Raw genomic sequence first — 16,749 nt, forward strand, 5'->3', positions numbered from 1 at the left:
TTTCTTTCTTTTTTTTTCTTTTTTTCTTGCTTTTTTAGATTTTGTGGCTGTGTTTGTTCTTTGTGTAATTGGTAAATTGATTTCTGTTTCAGGGTTTTGATTTAAAAGAGCAGCGGTATGTGGCTTGCAAAATCCATCAGTTGAACAGAGAGTGGAAAGAGGACAAGAAAGCCAACTACATCAAGTCAGTACTTTGCTGGTTTAAAGTGTTTTTTTTGTATTGTTGTGTTGTGTGCAGTCATGTACTGTTGTTCTTTTTGTCTCATGGCAGGAAATAGTGTGATAAAAAAACAACAACTAGACACAACAGTGTTGCATTCAGCTTTATGTTATAATCAAACTTCCACCTGGGCCTGTGAATAACAGGCACATATTCTTTATCAGTTGTCAGGTTTACATTAATTTCTTGGTTAATTTTGTTGAAATTTCCTTTTTATTGCACATACTATACCGTGACCCACTGGTGCAGACTCAGGCAGGGGTCTGGATTCCTGTCCTGTCCTGACTACTGATCCGTCCTTGCAGAGAAATTGAAAGTAGAATCTGAACTAGAAGACTTTCAAATATGTAATATGGCCTGACTTGAATACTCAGTTGAGTGTGAGTGAGACTTAAAACATAATCATTTTGTGAGTGAATGGAAATGTGTTTGATCTTAGTGTTTGGCTTGATTTATTTTTTCCAAATCTCCATTGTCACACTTCTATTAAACAGTTGTGTTCCTTTTTGGTGTTGTTACTGTTATTTGTTGGCTGGTCTATTAATTAGCAATATGATTTTATTTTATTTCATTATCGTTATGTTTTCATGCCATTGTGTGTGTGTGTGTGTGTGTGTCCAGGCATGCCTTGAGGGAATACAACATCCACAAAACTCTGGATCACCCTCGCATTGTCAAGCTTCACGATGTCTTTGAAATAGACAATAACTCGTAAGTGCACTATACATGAAGGAAAGAATTCACAATGTCATGTCACATATATACTAGAATATCATGTCTTATGTGCACAAAATATACTGTATTCCATGCGTATGTGTAAGAGAGAGAGAATTAGCATATATGTCATTTCAGTCTGATCGTCTTTATGACATAATTTGGACTATAGTAATTTGATATTTTTTACACATGTTGATATTTGATGGGTGATTAAGTGTAGGGGAAAATCTTTACTGGGTAAATGAAATATTTCTTTCTCAGTGCCTTTCTTTGAGATTAGGTCCGTTAAAAAGCGACGCTTTTTCTAATGCATTTAAAGGAATACTTTCTTTATTGCTTCCTCAACATAATAAACCTGATGTGTGGTATCTTGTAAGGGAAGTAATTGACGTAATTTTCTACAGGTTTTGTATGCACCAAAGTGAAGATTGTGCGCTTGGTTTTGTCTGCCCATCTTTCTGCCTTTTATGAAGAAAGTTATGTGTAATTGGAGATAAACTGAGAAAAAACCCAAAAAAAACCCTTACAAAGAAAAAAAAATCACTTTGTTCACATTACAACCTTTCCTCATGGTAATTGAAACTGATTGTGGCAAAGTGAGTCACTTGATAAATGGTGTGTTCGCATGTTTGCGTACAGTACATTTGGGATGTCCCCCAAACGCTCCTTTTCAGTTTCTTGAGGAAATCAGTGCTTTTTTACTTGATCTACATTTTAAGTGGACTGAAACATTTATCAGTGAAATGGTCTTTTTGTTTCTTAAATATTTTAAACTTGATTTGAATTTTACATGGATTGAGTGAGGCGTAATTGAACTGGTCTTTCTAAATTTATTTTAATCAGATTATTTTGTGTTCTTTTTGACTGTTTTTTTTAGTACTAAATGGTTTTCAACCCTGAAGTTGCTGCTTTGCAGGTAGGCTGGGCTGCAATGATTTGATTTGCATACATGATGAGGGGAAAGGGGGTGTTGGGGTAGGGGGCTCAACATTTGGCTGAAATCTGAGATTGACATAAACTCAGAGCTAGCCCAACAGCAGAGTGAGAGTCGTATGATGAGTGGTTTTTCCACTGCGAGAGAATTCCTTTACAGCTAACTCTTTTTGTGAAGGACTATGACTCTCAAACTAGGAGGCAAAACTGCACTGGCTCATAGTTCTTCAGCTTAGGGGGCAAGTTGGCCTTTGGGAACCACCCTGAAGCTGACCGTCCTGAAAACCTCTTCGTGGGTGGGGCAAAGGACACTATTTGGGGGGGAAAAAAAACCTACAACACACTACGCTACAATCAAATTCTAGCCCAGATAGCCTCCACCAGTTCTTTGATGTTGTGATGTGTTGTCAGGTTCTGCACGGTGCTGGAGTACCAGAAGGGCAATGACCTGGACTTCTACCTGAAGCAGAACAAAGTCATTCCAGAGAAGGAGGCGCGCTCCATCATTGTGCAGACCACCAGTGCCCTCCGCTATCTCAATGAAATCAAGCCTCCTGTGATACACTATGACCTCAAACCTGGTAAGCTCTCAATTCTTGTCAGCCTCCTGTGATACACTATGACCTCAAACCTGGTAAGCTCTCAATTCTTGTCAGCCTCCTGTGATACACTATGACCTCAGACCTGGTAAACTCTCAGTTCTTGTCAGCCTCCTGTGATACACTATGACCTCAAACCTGGTACTCTCATTTCTTGTCAGCCTCCTGTGATACACTATGACCTCAAATGTGGTACTCTCATTTCTTGTCAGCCTCCTGTGATACACTATGACCTCAAACCTGGTACTCTCATTTCTTGTCAGCCTTCTGTGATACACTATGACCTCAAACCTGGTACTCTCATTTTTCGTCAGCTTCCTGTGATACACTATGACCTCAAACCTGGTACTCTCATTTCTTGTCAGCCTTCTGTGATGCACTATGACCTCAAACCTGGTACTCTCATTTCTTGTCAGCCTCCTGTGATACACTGTGACCTCAAACCTGGTACTCTCATTTTTTGTCAGCCTCCTGTGATACACTATGACCTCAAACCTGGTAAGCTCTCAGTTCTTTCTTGTCAGCCTTCTGTGATGCACTATGACCTCAAACCTGGTAAACTCTCATTTCTTGTCAGCCTCCTGTGATACACTATGACCTCAAACCTGGTAAACTCTCATTTCTTGTCAGCCTCCTGTGATACACTATGACCTCAAACCTGGTACTCTCATTTCTTGTCAGCCTTCTGTGATACACTATGACCTCAAACCTGGTACTCTCATTTCTTGTCAGCCTTCTGTGATGCACTATGACCTCAAACCTGGTAAGCTCTTATTTCCTGTCAGCCTCCTTTGATGCACTATGACCTCAAATCTGGTAAACTCATTTCTTGTTATAAAAAAAACGTGTTTGTGCTTGGTGAACATTTATGTTGTGCAGTGCCCCTTTGACTCTTCAGAGATGAGGGAAAAGAAGAAGATATAGTTGGGTGTTTTTTTGTTGTTTTTTTTTTTGCCTTTATTCTGTTGAATAATTCTGTTGTTTTTTTTTGCCTTTATTCTGTTGAATAATTCTGTTTCAATTTGAGAGAACAAAAAAATATTCAATTTAGAAAAACATGACATTGAACGCTGATTTGCACGGTACTGATAGTGGAGTGATGGCCTAGAGGTAACGCGTCCAACTAGGAAGCGAGAAAATCTGAGCGTACTGGTTCAAATCCCCTGCCCTCTTCCAGCTCCCCTGCCCTGTATGAAATGTGATTTCTGTGTGTCAGTGACTGTGAGATTACATTTTGTGAAAAAGCTTTTGATTCCTTTCATTATGAAAAGTTAAACATTGTTGTAAATCGAGACTGTTGCTGAATACATTATCTTTCGTTTGTGCTCCTTTTTATGGACTTGAACCCATGCTTTTTTCTTGCATTTTGTTTTATTTTCTTTTTTTAAACCTATCTTTTTATTAATATCGGGAGAAATCATGAGCTCCGGGCCTGGGAGAGTCTCTTGGCGAGTATCTCTGCCAGCATCATGATCCCTGCCTTCGTAGGATGGCAAACGAGGCATGGTACCGCGCGTAAGCACCCAGAACCCCAACAGAGAAAGGAAAGACAGGATCGACTCAGAGGTAGAAAATACGAAGAAATCGAGGGGGCCGAGTCGAAACGAGTACACAGAATGTAAGCACAATACACATGCAAGCCGCATACAACAAAATAAGGCCAAATGAAAACGCTTAATAGCCAAAAAAAGCGTTAGACGAGACAGAGCGAAAACCTGACAAGATGGCGTGGAGAGCCTTGGCCAAAGGAATGATTCAGCGCTTATAGCTGTTAGAGGCGTTTGATTGGCTAAGAGCGGGCCAGACTAAGAGGGGCGTCTTTTCACCGTTAGCCGCGCGAAATTTGGCCAAACAGAGCAAACCATAGGCCTAGTTTGCATCAGTTTGACATGGTAAGTATATGTAAACACCAAACATGGAGTATAATACAAACTCCTCCTTTTAATGAGATAAAAGTTTTGGGAAAAAATCTTGGATACATGGGTGAGGTATTTCTTTCTCAGTGCCTCTCTTTGAATCAGACTAGTTCTGTTAGGATTGTGTTTTTCCTCCATTTATTTTCCCTTTAAACTGCCATGAGGTAGGTAACCTTTGTGGTTGCCACATCAGTTTAAAGTCAGCAGACAACTTGCTCACTTTTCCCTTTCCCTTTCCCTGCAGGCAACATCTTGTTAGGAGATGGGTCGGTCAGCGGTGAGATCAAGATCACCGACTTTGGGTTGAGCAAGATCATGGACGACGCCAACTTCTCGCCTGAGGTCGGCATGGACCTCACCTCTCAGGGTGCAGGCACTTACTGGTGAGGAGGTTTTTAAAAAATTTTTTAATTTTATTTTTTATGTTTTTAAAGATTTTGTGTGTGTGTGTGTTTGTGTTTGTGCTGTTCTGTTGTCCTTGCATTTTTTGTGACGTTGCCATCTCTGCTTACCCTGAGTGCACTGTGCCACTGCCTCACCCTTTCTTGTCTGCCACAGTGGCATTAGTCTGTGGGGTTTTTGTTTTTGTTTGGTGTTCTGGACTGTGCTGGTTTCATGTGCGTTTCACACGTGCCAGTTTTGTGTGTGTTTGTATGCCACTCTGTGCCACTCGCGCTTCATTTTTCTTTGGCTGGGTGGCTGTTTTCAGCAGTGGTGTCCTGCAGTCTCCCTTTACTTATCACTTAACAGTTTCACATACTTTTGTGCATGCATGCGTGCGCACACGCACACACACGCACACACACACACACACACACGTGCAGAGATTTTTAATGTGAATTCTGGTGTTAGATTTTTTTGTTTAGTTTGATTACAGAAGGCCTCTAATTAGACGTACCATAACACACTGGTGCAGACTGGTAGGGGTCTGATTGCTGTTCTGGACAAAATACTACTCTGTCAAAATGGAGAAATCAAAAGTAGCTTCTGTTTGTATTTTACCTCCCTTCTGTTTACATATGCATGGTCCTCTTTTTCGACTGCCTTTTTAAAAAAAAATTTATTAGTATGATGCAAAAAAAAAAGTATGTGATTTTCCATATTGTTATTGATTTCAGTATTTCGTAGTCCAGGAAACACATCTAGGAAACTAAGGGTGTCCAGGAAACACATCTAGGAAACTAAGGGAGATCATTTCTTTTCATTGTATTCACACACTCTCTCTTCCATCCTCTTCTCTTTGTCTTAGTTTCTTTTCACTGAATTCACTCTCTCCTATCTCTTATCACTCTGTCTTTCTCTCTCTCTCTCTTTTCCTTCCTCTCTCTTTTCCTTCCTCTCTCTCATGTCTGCACTGTCCCCCTTTTAAACCAGTCTTTATAGGCAATCAGTGTTCTCTCTCTCTCTCTCTTACCTGTAATCAAGCTTGTTACAGCAGTGGCTGTCCTGTCCTTGCAGGTACCTACCGCCCGAGTGTTTTGTGGTGGGTAAGAACCCACCCAAGATTTCTTCCAAAGTGGACGTCTGGTCAGTAGGGGTCATTTTTTACCAGTGTCTTTACGGGAAAAAGGTAATGTGTCTTGCACTCCTGACAGTCTGCCTGCCTGTCTGTCTCTTTCCACTTCCCACTATTTTCTGCTTACTGTGTTCTCTGTTGACATCTTAGTTTTTCATTTTTTTTTCTTTTTGCTCTATTTCTCTCTCTCTCTCTCTCTCTCTCTCTCTCTCTCTTTCTTTATAATTTTTTTTTTAACACAGACATATTCTAAAGAGTAAATTAAAATCCCAGATTAGAAAAAAGTGATATGGTGGTTGCTGGATTGTGAGGTTGCTGATTATTGATTTATGCAGTATCTAATTTGTCCTGGACGAGTTGTTTAAAATAAATGAACTGCAGAAGTGTTTAAAAGAGTTGACATATATATTTTCTGTACATCTGTATTATTTTGATACATATTTATGTTTGAAACTGGAAAGATTTCATGCCATAGTGCTGTGTGCATTGTGCATGTCAGCTTGTGAGTGACACGTGTTGAGAAAGTGAGAAATGTTGGTCATTGATTTTGTTGAAGAGTATGTGTTTATTTCTGATGAAAATGGATAGATTGGAAAGTTCGAAGCTGAATGTGAAAAAGAATATTTGTTAATAGGCAATTTGGTATACAGAAGGTAAAACTGTATAAATGCTTAGAGCCAGTGTTGGTAAGTGATTTTTTTATATCCAGTAAATTTATGCTTCATTATTGTTGACAAGACTTTTTCAGTGCTTTTTAATTGAATTTTCAGAAAAGTTGGAAACCTTCATTGAGGTGGGCTCAACTTTTGGAGGTTAAATAACAAAAGAAGTATGAGAATGCTGAAAAAGTATCACTTTTCAGTTAAGATGGTTAAGATGATTCAGACATTTAGAATAACGAAGATGGTGACTCGTTTTCTTTATCAATTTTTGGTCTCTGAAATTGACACAATGATATTATCATGAACAGAAATAAAAGATGCAATGTGAAGTTAGATTGCTACTTTTGGGTAAGCAATGTAGCAGTCGTATAACAAATAACATACATACCCTGAAACAGAAGAAAACAGAAAAGAGTGGCATTACACAATGGCAGCACATTTTCCCTTGGGAGAGTAGCCCAAATTTCACACAGAGCAATCTGTTGTGATGAAAAGTATTGGAATTCAATACAAATTATGAATGGATGCGAGGACAGCAGCAGTAGAAGCAGCACTGATCACAGTATCGTGGTCCTCATAATTTCTTTATTTGTGTTGCAGCCCTTTGGACACAACTTGTCTCAAGCAGCCATTTTAGAAGAGAACACGATTCTGAAGGCGACCGAGGTGGAGTTCCCTGCCAAACCTATTGTGTCTCAGGAGGCCAAGGTGAGTGTTTTGCAGGCTGACACTAGCAGGCATTCATGAAGGGGAAAAAAAAGATGGTTGGAAACTGGAATTACATTTCTTTTTTCTCTTCTTTTTTTTTTTTTTTAAGTTGCTAGTGAAGAGGACTCTGCACACCTAAGAGAAGGGAGGTAATTTAGTGTAGGAGGCTGCTAGCCACAGCTATCTCCAATTTCTGTGCTTGGGTGGACTGGTATTTTGCGCATGACAGAAATCAAACCCCTGTCAGAGTCTGCACCAGTGGGACATGGTGAATATGTTAAACATAACTTTAGGAAAAAAATTTCCTTTTGAGAAAAAGGTACTGTTTTCATGGTTGCCGATTTTAAAAGTAACTTGACATTTTTCAGTTTTCTGTATTTTCTTATTTCTTTCCTTTCCTTTATTTCTTTCTGTATTGGTTACTTTTTTGTGCTTCTTGTTTATCAACTGTGGGAGGAGATGGGATTAGTACCAGGGTTTAGATGTAATGAATGCAGATTTTTAAAATGAAAACTTAGCATATTTCTTTGAGCTGTATTACTCTTTTCTTTTTCTTTCTTTCTTTAGTTTTGGTTCACTTTGAATAAGGCTTGTAAATCTGATGGTTGTGATGACGTAATATGGCTTTGTGGGCAGAATTTCATCCGGCGGTGTTTGCAGTACAAAAAGGAATCCCGTCCAGATGTTGTGCAAATGGCCAATGAAGACTATTTGAAACCGGCTGCCCTCAAGTCAAAGTGAGTGGTACCTTGGATCTCTCGTTACTTAAATGTTGCTTCTGCTGGCTCTGAGTGTGCGGTTGTGTTTGGTTGTGAACGCACGTTTGGCATACTTTATGCATGGAAGTTTATGTGTGTTTAACATTGTTGTAGATGTCATAAGCTCCCTGCCTTGGGAGTTGTGAGCATCATTCTGCATTACCAAGGAGAGCAGGGATTACAATAAAATGAGTAGTGAAGTTGCTGTCTGATCACATGAATGATATAGGTGAGTAGGTAACACATAAGAGCTTAAAAAACCTGACTCTTGGTGTTGGTACAATGAAAGCTCCACTCTGCTCTGGTTCGTATACCACAAGGAGTAGGTGAAACTGTGAATGATGAGTGTGATATTGAGAAGAGAAAAAAAGTTATTAGGAGCAGAGAGGAGGAGGAGAATTTGAGAAGGGGTATTCTCATACATATACAAAGATGAGGTTTCAATGAAGGCTGCGATCTTTCTTTATAGGGTGGGGAGGGAGGTATGCAAAATTGGGAATGAGGAAGATGTTTTGAGGATCTGTGAAATCATCGTGATACCTGAGTAACAGACGTCCATGTGGTTTTTCAGAAGTTCCTGCTGTTTTCCTAAAATATTAGATTATAGTAATGATATGCCTATATAATTACATATTGATTATTTCAAGTTGCTGTTGGTGTGTTGGTGTGGACAGGCACAACAGTGACACTGGTTCCAACAGCCTTGGAGCGTCAAGTTCAGCTGCTGCCACCACCATCTCCCCCAGCCCCTCCTTCACATTTGGAGACAAACTGTCCTAGTCTTCCGTTGTCTCCGCTTCCCCCTGTGACCTCTGACAAACCCCCCCTTCACCGTCACCTTCTGCCCCTTGTGACACACACACACACACACACACACACATACAAACCACCGCCACCTACTACCACCACACGACACATTACACATCCACCGGCATGGATTGTAAGTGCTGGAGGTTCCTGTCACCTTGGGTGAGGTGGACTTACTGCTACTGCTCCTCCTCCAGTCAGGATCCTCCTCTGTGGACCCAACCGCCACGTCTTTCTTGGGCAGACAGTGTCCTTGTTACATGCCCTGCGTTGTCTTCTTCCGCATTGGTTTTTGTGTGTGCATGTGAGTGTGCTCATTTTCTGTGGCATCGTGTCAATTTTCGTCATGTGGGCAGGGGTGGTGTGGGTTAACTTTGCTGCGGAAATGGTGGATGTTGGGTTGGTTTGTGTGTGTGTGTGTCTTTTTATTTTATTTTAGTACAATGTTTTTATGGGCGAGTGTGTGCATGTATGTGTGTTGTGTGCGTGTTCATACAGTTGAGTGCATGTGAGAGTGTGTGTGTGTGCATGCATGCATTGCGGTGACTTCGTGGGGTGAAAAAGAAAACAGAATGAGAAACTTAAAAGTGGAACAGGAGGATTTGGTGTGTGAAAAAAAGACAGCAAAATGCCTTAATTAATAATAGAAACCACAGATCATAACACAGTTAACAGGATCATGAGCATTCATCTGCTCACACACATACACCAAAAAAACAACAACCCAACAACAAAAAATGCAGAGTGATAACCCAGAGGAAGGCCATGCTATGAGGAGCACTTTGGATGAAAACAAACGCTGCTTGAGACATATAAAAGGGGGGGCACCACCACACGGTCACCTGATGAGACGTCCCAGATGACGTGGTGATGATCCCTGACCCCTGAAAGCCTGGAGGTGACCTTGGGCAAGGACTGTGCCAAGTGCCATCGTGACTCGCCTGTACAAACAGAGCGGGGAGAAACTTTTGTACATTTGTGTGAAGATATTTGTGAAGGTGGTTGTTACAGGTTGGAATGGGGACACCTGAAAAGACTTGAATCTGAACAGTGTGAATAGAAACTTCCCTCCATCATCCAGGGCTGTTTACAGTGATTAACTTTTTTTTATAATTTTTTTTTATAATTTTTTTTTTATGCTGGTTGTTTGGCTCTGGGGATGAGATTCTGTGAAGAAGTAAGGATATGGTGTCAGTGTGTTAAAAAAAAAAAAAATGAATGAAAGAAATACTGTTTCTAGCATGTGTGATTGAATACATACAGTTTCTGGTGTGTGTGATTGAATACATCCTTAGCAATACTACTTGTGGTTTTTAAAAGAAATTTTCTTATTTTTTTGATAACTTGGACAAGGGCTTGTTTCTTGCACCAAGGCAGTCAACATTTTATTTGTACTCTCCCCCTCCCGGCCCCCTTTTTTTTGTTGATATTTGAGTGTGTGTTTCTGTTAATTCAGGTAATCTACATAGTGACCAAAAAGCAAAGAATCTTGCAGCAGTCACTTTAAAGAAGATTTTGTATTTATTTATTCCTGATAGTAAGTGAAAAACTAAGGCATCTGTAAGCTGAAAAATTGATGTTAGTCTTGTTCATTTTCGTTATCTCTTATTTTCATGAAATTAGTGTTCTTAGATCTAAGTCAAGAGGACAAAGTGGAAGTGGTGGGGGTTATGCAAAAATAACTTTTTAACAGGCTTACTCTGCATGCTTGGCTCTCTTACTTGGCATGTTTTTCACTTTAAAAAAAAAGTTTCTGGGCATGTGGGGCTAAAATTATAATTAAAATGTTCTGAAGAAAATTCTGATAACTTGATTTAAACTTTCAAAAGTGGTTGGCAGTGTATCTTGATTTTACACAGCTGTCGACTGTAACAACTACTATAAGAATTAAATGCTAGTGGCATTTCATGCTTTGGAATTCTTATAAAACAAGATTTTAAAAAGATCATTTTCGTGGAAAAAAGGAAGCAAGCTGCACAGATAAACAAATCAGTGTAGGGTTTAAAGGGAGGGGGGTGGGGAGGTAAGGTGAAAGAGAGATCGACTGTTACTGGAATTCTTAGAAAGTAAATGAAGTGTGCAGAAAGATGAAGTAATAGAAGACTGGGAACATTTTGTGAGGCATATTGTCTGGTTTGGGAACAATTTTTTTTTTTTAAACAGAATTCTGGATTACTCTCCCTCTCCTGTTATTAAGTAACTATTTAAATTTTGTATTTTTTATATGTTAATTACTTGGGTATGTTTTGTTTATCACATACTGAAATTTATCAGTGGCTCGTTCCTTTTCTCCTTCCCCAGTCCCCTGTTTGTGCGCTGGTTTGTTTGTGCTTCCTCGTGGTTGTGGGACGTGCAGCAGAGATGTTCTGATCGTCCAGAAAGGTGCTGTGGACGGATGACCCTGAAGAAGTGTGGCAGTCCTTCCTTCCTTCAGTTCCTTCCATCCACCATGTTGGAACATTTTTTGTTTTTCGTTTTTTGTTTTTTTGCCAAAAGTTTGGGGCATGTTTTTTTAGGGAACAACATCACAGTTCAACTTTCGGATGGGCACAGACTAAGAGAAAAATTGACACTTTTCCTCTCTGCATCGCCAGCATCCTCACGATAACTTCCAAGGGGACACGACGTGCTGTTGTGATAATTTTTTTTTTTTTTTTTTTTTTTGTCCAATTTGTCGTGGTACCGAAAAGAAAACAAAGCTTTAACGCATAAACACTGTGGCTTGCTCGTTTGAAGAGAAGAGAGGGGATGGGGAATGATGTGCTGAGACTGTCATGCTGTTCATCTTATTAATCAATAAATAAGCATCAGACTGAGAGAGGGTCTTGTGAAAGTGATTTTGCATGGAGAAGAGATGACGATTATGTACATTGACCATTGCCATGACCAGTGGTTGACTGCCTCAGGCCAATGTGTATGTACCCTCAGGCCAAGGGGTCGGTCACAACCATGCGAGAAAAAAAAAGAAGTATTCTCTGCTTTTCTTTCTCATCATATCCATGCATGCAAGACTGAAGAGAGCAGACATATAATTTATTGACACAACCTTTTGTGTCCAGGGAGAAACACATCAACATATGATGCCTGTGTGTGTCATTTTATGATGAAGCTGTATTGGTGCACGTAAATTTGTTGACTGTGTGAGAGGAAAGGGTGTTTTTTGTTGTTGTTTTTTTTGTAGGTTTCTCTCTGGCCACAGATGAAATTGTCACCTTTTAGGAGAAAGTGAAAAGGAAAATCACCTTTTTTTTTTCTTTTTAAACAATCAGATGTCACATCTATTGTTTGTGTTATCTGTATTTGTTTTTTGTTTTGGGGTGGGTTTTTTTCCCACATTATATCCTCAGTGGATTATCTCAGTCCTTATAGGTCATCAGCACAGTGCACTTTGTTTTCCATCTCTTTGACACTCGCCCCTTTTAGCTTTAAACCTTTGACTTCAGCTGACAAGGAGGATGGATGTCAAGGAAGTGTCATCTCACTATGATCAGATTGAGCTTGTAGGTCAGGATGTCATCCCCTGTGGGGATCCTGGGGTCTTTCAGTATAAATAGCATCCCCACCTTCAGGAAATGCTGTGCTAGAAATTTCCTCTTATCTGTCACTCTTTGTTTCTGCCTTTTTTCTTTATTTACTGTTGTCTCCTTTTTCAGCCTTTCCAGTCCATTCCCTTTTCTTTTTTCAAGCAAGTCTTGAGACTTTTTTCTCTTTTCTGCAGTCTATGATGTACTGTCTGTGCTGTTTTGCTCTGGCAATTAGGTAGTGAGTTGTAAACACTGGGATGGGCACTAGCTGCCCATTCTGCAGTGTTATTTTCCTATCATGCCTTTTTTTATGTTTTTTTTTTTTTTTTTTTTTTTTAAATTTGGGAATGATAATTTAAGCGGAATGGCTGGCGTCCTCAGCATTGCCTAGTCTTATTTGCCATGAAGAGTTAAATGGTTGGGATACTGTGTCATGAACTGTGTTTTGTGGGTTTGTCTTAGTGTGTTTTTTGTTGTTGTTGTAGATATGACAGTTTTGTGTTGATGCGGTTGAGCATTTGTATGGTTTGACAGTCCTGATATGGCCCTGTGCAGTCGGCTGGACTAGAAGCAACGAGAACAAGGTCAGGATGTCAGTTAACCATTCTTTATTTGGACTGGTTCTATCAAGATCGCTTTACTTACGTTCAGCAAAATCAGTTACACCACTTGAAAATATACAGAATGTAGTGATTGCACATAACTGCCTCCCTGTGTAGTGTTGACCAGTCAAGAGGGAGTTAAGGATCAAGTGAAGCCAGCGATACAGAAAACAATAGTTTGGAACAGTGAAAACATGGGCTTGAACTATGGCCGTTCAGCCTGTTCCCATTATGGAATATTTATCTGAATCTGATGTTATTGCTGCCCTTTGGCATGCTCCCAACATTCTTTGTGAGTTGAAATTTGAATACAACCTATGTTGCTGGTTTTGGCAACATGACTGTCACTGAATCCTTCCCAAAACAGAAACAAACAAAGAAAATTTTTAGATTGTATTGTTTCCTGTTTTCAACATGTGTTGCTGGTCTTCACAACCTGACTCATTGAATCGTTACCCCAAACAAAAAAACGAACTAGAATATTTCTAGATCGTATTGTTTCCTGTTGAGATTTGACAGTTGAAGATCTGTGTTGTAGAGGACTTTGGTTACAAAACTGTTCTCCATCCTTAGTTTGTTTTTGGGTTTGTTGTTTTTTGTGTTTTTTAATAGCAAACACATGAGATTTGCAAAGCTGAATTGTTCTTTCTCTGTTTCATTTTTTTGTCTTTTGGTTTTTAGGAAATGTGGCACACATGAGCAACTTGCGCTGATCGTGAACATTACTCTGAATCATCGTGTAAGTGCAGTCCAGCTGAATGCTTTTCATTTGACACACTGTGTGTGTGTGTGTGTGTGTGTGAGATAGTGTGTGTGTGTGGAGCTGGCTGAAACTTGGTCCCCTATGTTTCATAAGTCTCAGCATTTTGTGTTCATAACTTCATTCAAATCACTGTGAATGAGATGATGATATTGACCAAGCTAGTGAATGATGCCACGTGTTCATTCTGTACATTTCCCCACTCCCCCCCCCCCCCTTTTTTTTTTTTAGCTGTTGTTCATCATTCTTTTGGAATGAATAACTTCTGGGGTGGCCAGTGTGGTTGACCCGGGGTTTTATATAAACATACAGCATGCCTGACCATCTGTCTTAATAAATCCAGCCAATCTGGAAAGTGGAAGGTTTTTATTTTAGCACAGGGTGTAATCATTCTGCCATGCTCTTCATGTACACCAAATAGATTGTGTGTGTGGTTTTTCTTGTGATCATTCTCTCTGAGTCTCTCTCTCTGTCAGTCTGTCTGTCTTTCTTTTTAACGAGTGGAGCTGCGGAAACTTGTGCGAGCTTGTGTGTGGAAGGGTGAGTGTGTACATAATTGAGGTGTGAACTGTAGTGTGAGAGGAAGGAACATACAGTTACAGTGTGATGCGAGTGAATCTTAAGCATGTTCTCACAACAGATAAATTGTCAAAATATTTTGGACAGGTCTTGGTCAGAGTGTGAATCTGGATGAGCGTTACAATTTTGCTTTCCAGACAGCATGGACTGAAGTCAAGATAGCACAAGTCAAAACAAAATGAAATACACACCCCGATCTCCCCCTCGCAAAGTGTATAAATATATATTATTTGCTGAGCTTGCCATAATTTTTCTCACCAGTGCTTGTCCCCATCTAACCTTGATTAGCTGGTCAACATAGTTTACAACCATCTTTGATTAGTTTTGCACCTGTTGAGAGTTCCCACTTCTCCCCTCAGTGTGCTATGCCCGAGCTGTTTTTGTTTTGCAGTGACAAATGCTAACCCCAAAAACGGATTATGGCTGCCTACATGGCAGGGTAAAAACGGTCATACACGTAAAGGCCCACTCGTGTACATATTAGTGAATGTGGGAGTTGCAGCCCACGACAAAGAAGCAGAAGACCCAGCCTTCTGAAAATTTTTGAATTTTTTTTTTTTATAACATATTTTTTTCACTTATTTTCTTTTCTGTTACTTCTCTCAGTGTGCTATGCCATAATTGTTTTTTGTTTGCAGTGACAAATGCCATGGTCTGACCCAGCCTTCTGGAAAATCTGTTTTTTTAACCTTCCATGTTTTTTTCCTTCTATTCTTTAATGTCATGTTAAGGGCTTTCTGCGTGGTATGTTTGTAGCTGTGAATACTGTCCCAGTTTTCTGGAAATCCTCAAAATTCTTTTTATGAAATGTAAGTTAAACATCCTCTGTTTTATCTTTTATCTTCCCCTCACAGCCCCCTCCCCCTCTCCATACTACATCAGTTTCTTCTTTTCTTTTTTTTTTTTTTATTATCTTTCTACCTTCTGATCTAATCTTCTGTATGTTTTTTCCTTAAACGTAATGATTATAATGTGCTTTTATATATTGACCTTTCTGGGAGCTAAGAGCGCGTTTTCTCTTGTATATTTGTGCACACATCATGAGCATGTGCCTGTGTGTGCTGCAGCAGGATTTTTCTGTGTGTGTAGTGGGGTGTGGGGGTTAATCCTCTGATCATTGTACAGGAAATTAGTTTTACTTTTCTGTCCCTTTTGGAAGGAAGGGCGTTCTGCGGTAGAAGATGTGAGGGGTGGAGGGGGATGTGAGAACTGGATTTCAACCTGCCCTTTTTTTTTTTTTTCTTTTTTTTTAAATTTTCATTTATAAACAGTTGTGAAAACTACTCTGTCCCAGAGCACTGGTGAGAAACATTATGCAGGCTGCAAAAAGATTTATTTCTTCTTTTGATTTAGAACATGTTTGGTACAATGTGGAAAAAAAAATTGCTGTTCCTGATATAGTCTTCAGGGTTGGCCATCCATATGCCATACAATTTTTTTTTTGTGTGTGTTATATTTATGTTTATGTCAAGAGCCAGCATTTTCAGGACCAAAGTCACAGGTGATTGACCTTCTACTGAAATACAGAAGTACATATAACTTTCTTTTTTATATACAAAAGATAATAGCAAATGTTTTCAAAACTGAGTTATGAAAAGAAACTAGTAAGAGTGCTTTTGGAAACAAACAGTTGAAAGAAACCTTGAACAATGACAGTGTGAATTTGTGATGGATAACTCAGAAGTGAGTAAGGGATTGTAGCTCAGTTCATTTGTGTAACTGTAAGATGTGTGAAAACGAAACTGTGAGCACTTGAATGGATTTGTTGTATACCTTGAATTGAAATTAAATGCATCTGTTGAAAAACAAAAACAGTTTCTCTGTTCATGATAAGTTTATTTCTTTTAAGTGTGTGAGTGTGTTGCTGTTGAATGGGAAGACCGTGTGTGTGTGTGTGTGTGTGTATGGGTGAGAGAAATCGAGAAACAAGTATATAAATGTGTGCATGCGGAACGCCATGTTCTGTATTTGGGGTGAGGGTGTGTACCTATTTTATTGTTGTTGTTAGAAATACGTGATGATGTTTATTGTGCAGGTGGAAATGCACCTTTTTTTTTTTTTTATGGCAGAATTGTTTATTTAAGCTGAAATAGTGAAAACAGCAGATCCAGTTTGAAATTCAAATGGAAATAAGATTGTCCAGCTTTCCGTCAGGTTGTAAACTATTTTTAGGAAACCAGATGCCAATGAAGGTAGGAGTGATTAAACACTGAGTGAGTAAGAAGAATTTTAAATATTTAACACAGAGCAAGTAAGAAGAAACACTGCACAATGAAGTGTACAAAGTTTTGCTTCTACATGGGCAAGGGTTCTGAAATGGTTTCACTCCAAGCAAGTACAGTGACTTTCTTTACAACTAAAGTCACACAAGTTCAGGCAAATGCTTGTTACCACTTTGTCAGCTTGCTGGCATACAGTTCATTAAAATGGAAGATAAGTAACCGAGAA

General features: G+C 39.4%; 1 protein-coding gene across 1 annotated transcript in view; it reads left to right on the top strand.

Annotated features, from left to right (window-relative positions):
- The window catches only part of LOC143301544 (serine/threonine-protein kinase tousled-like 2), a 34,515-nt gene extending 17,998 nt beyond the window's left edge, over positions 1-16,517 (top strand). The window contains exons 15-22 of the mRNA XM_076615921.1: positions 93-184; positions 842-931; positions 2,282-2,451; positions 4,630-4,768; positions 5,844-5,955; positions 7,164-7,271; positions 7,908-8,008; positions 8,704-16,517. Coding sequence (XP_076472036.1) covers positions 93-184; positions 842-931; positions 2,282-2,451; positions 4,630-4,768; positions 5,844-5,955; positions 7,164-7,271; positions 7,908-8,008; positions 8,704-8,809 — 918 coding nt within the window. The 3' untranslated portion in view covers positions 8,810-16,517. The remainder of the gene's footprint in view (positions 1-92; positions 185-841; positions 932-2,281; positions 2,452-4,629; positions 4,769-5,843; positions 5,956-7,163; positions 7,272-7,907; positions 8,009-8,703) is intronic.
- Positions 16,518-16,749: the final 232 nt, after the last annotated feature.

This window comes from Babylonia areolata, chromosome 2 (genome assembly GCF_041734735.1).
Source record: "Babylonia areolata isolate BAREFJ2019XMU chromosome 2, ASM4173473v1, whole genome shotgun sequence".
NCBI classification, from domain to species: domain Eukaryota; kingdom Metazoa; phylum Mollusca; class Gastropoda; order Neogastropoda; family Buccinidae; genus Babylonia; species Babylonia areolata.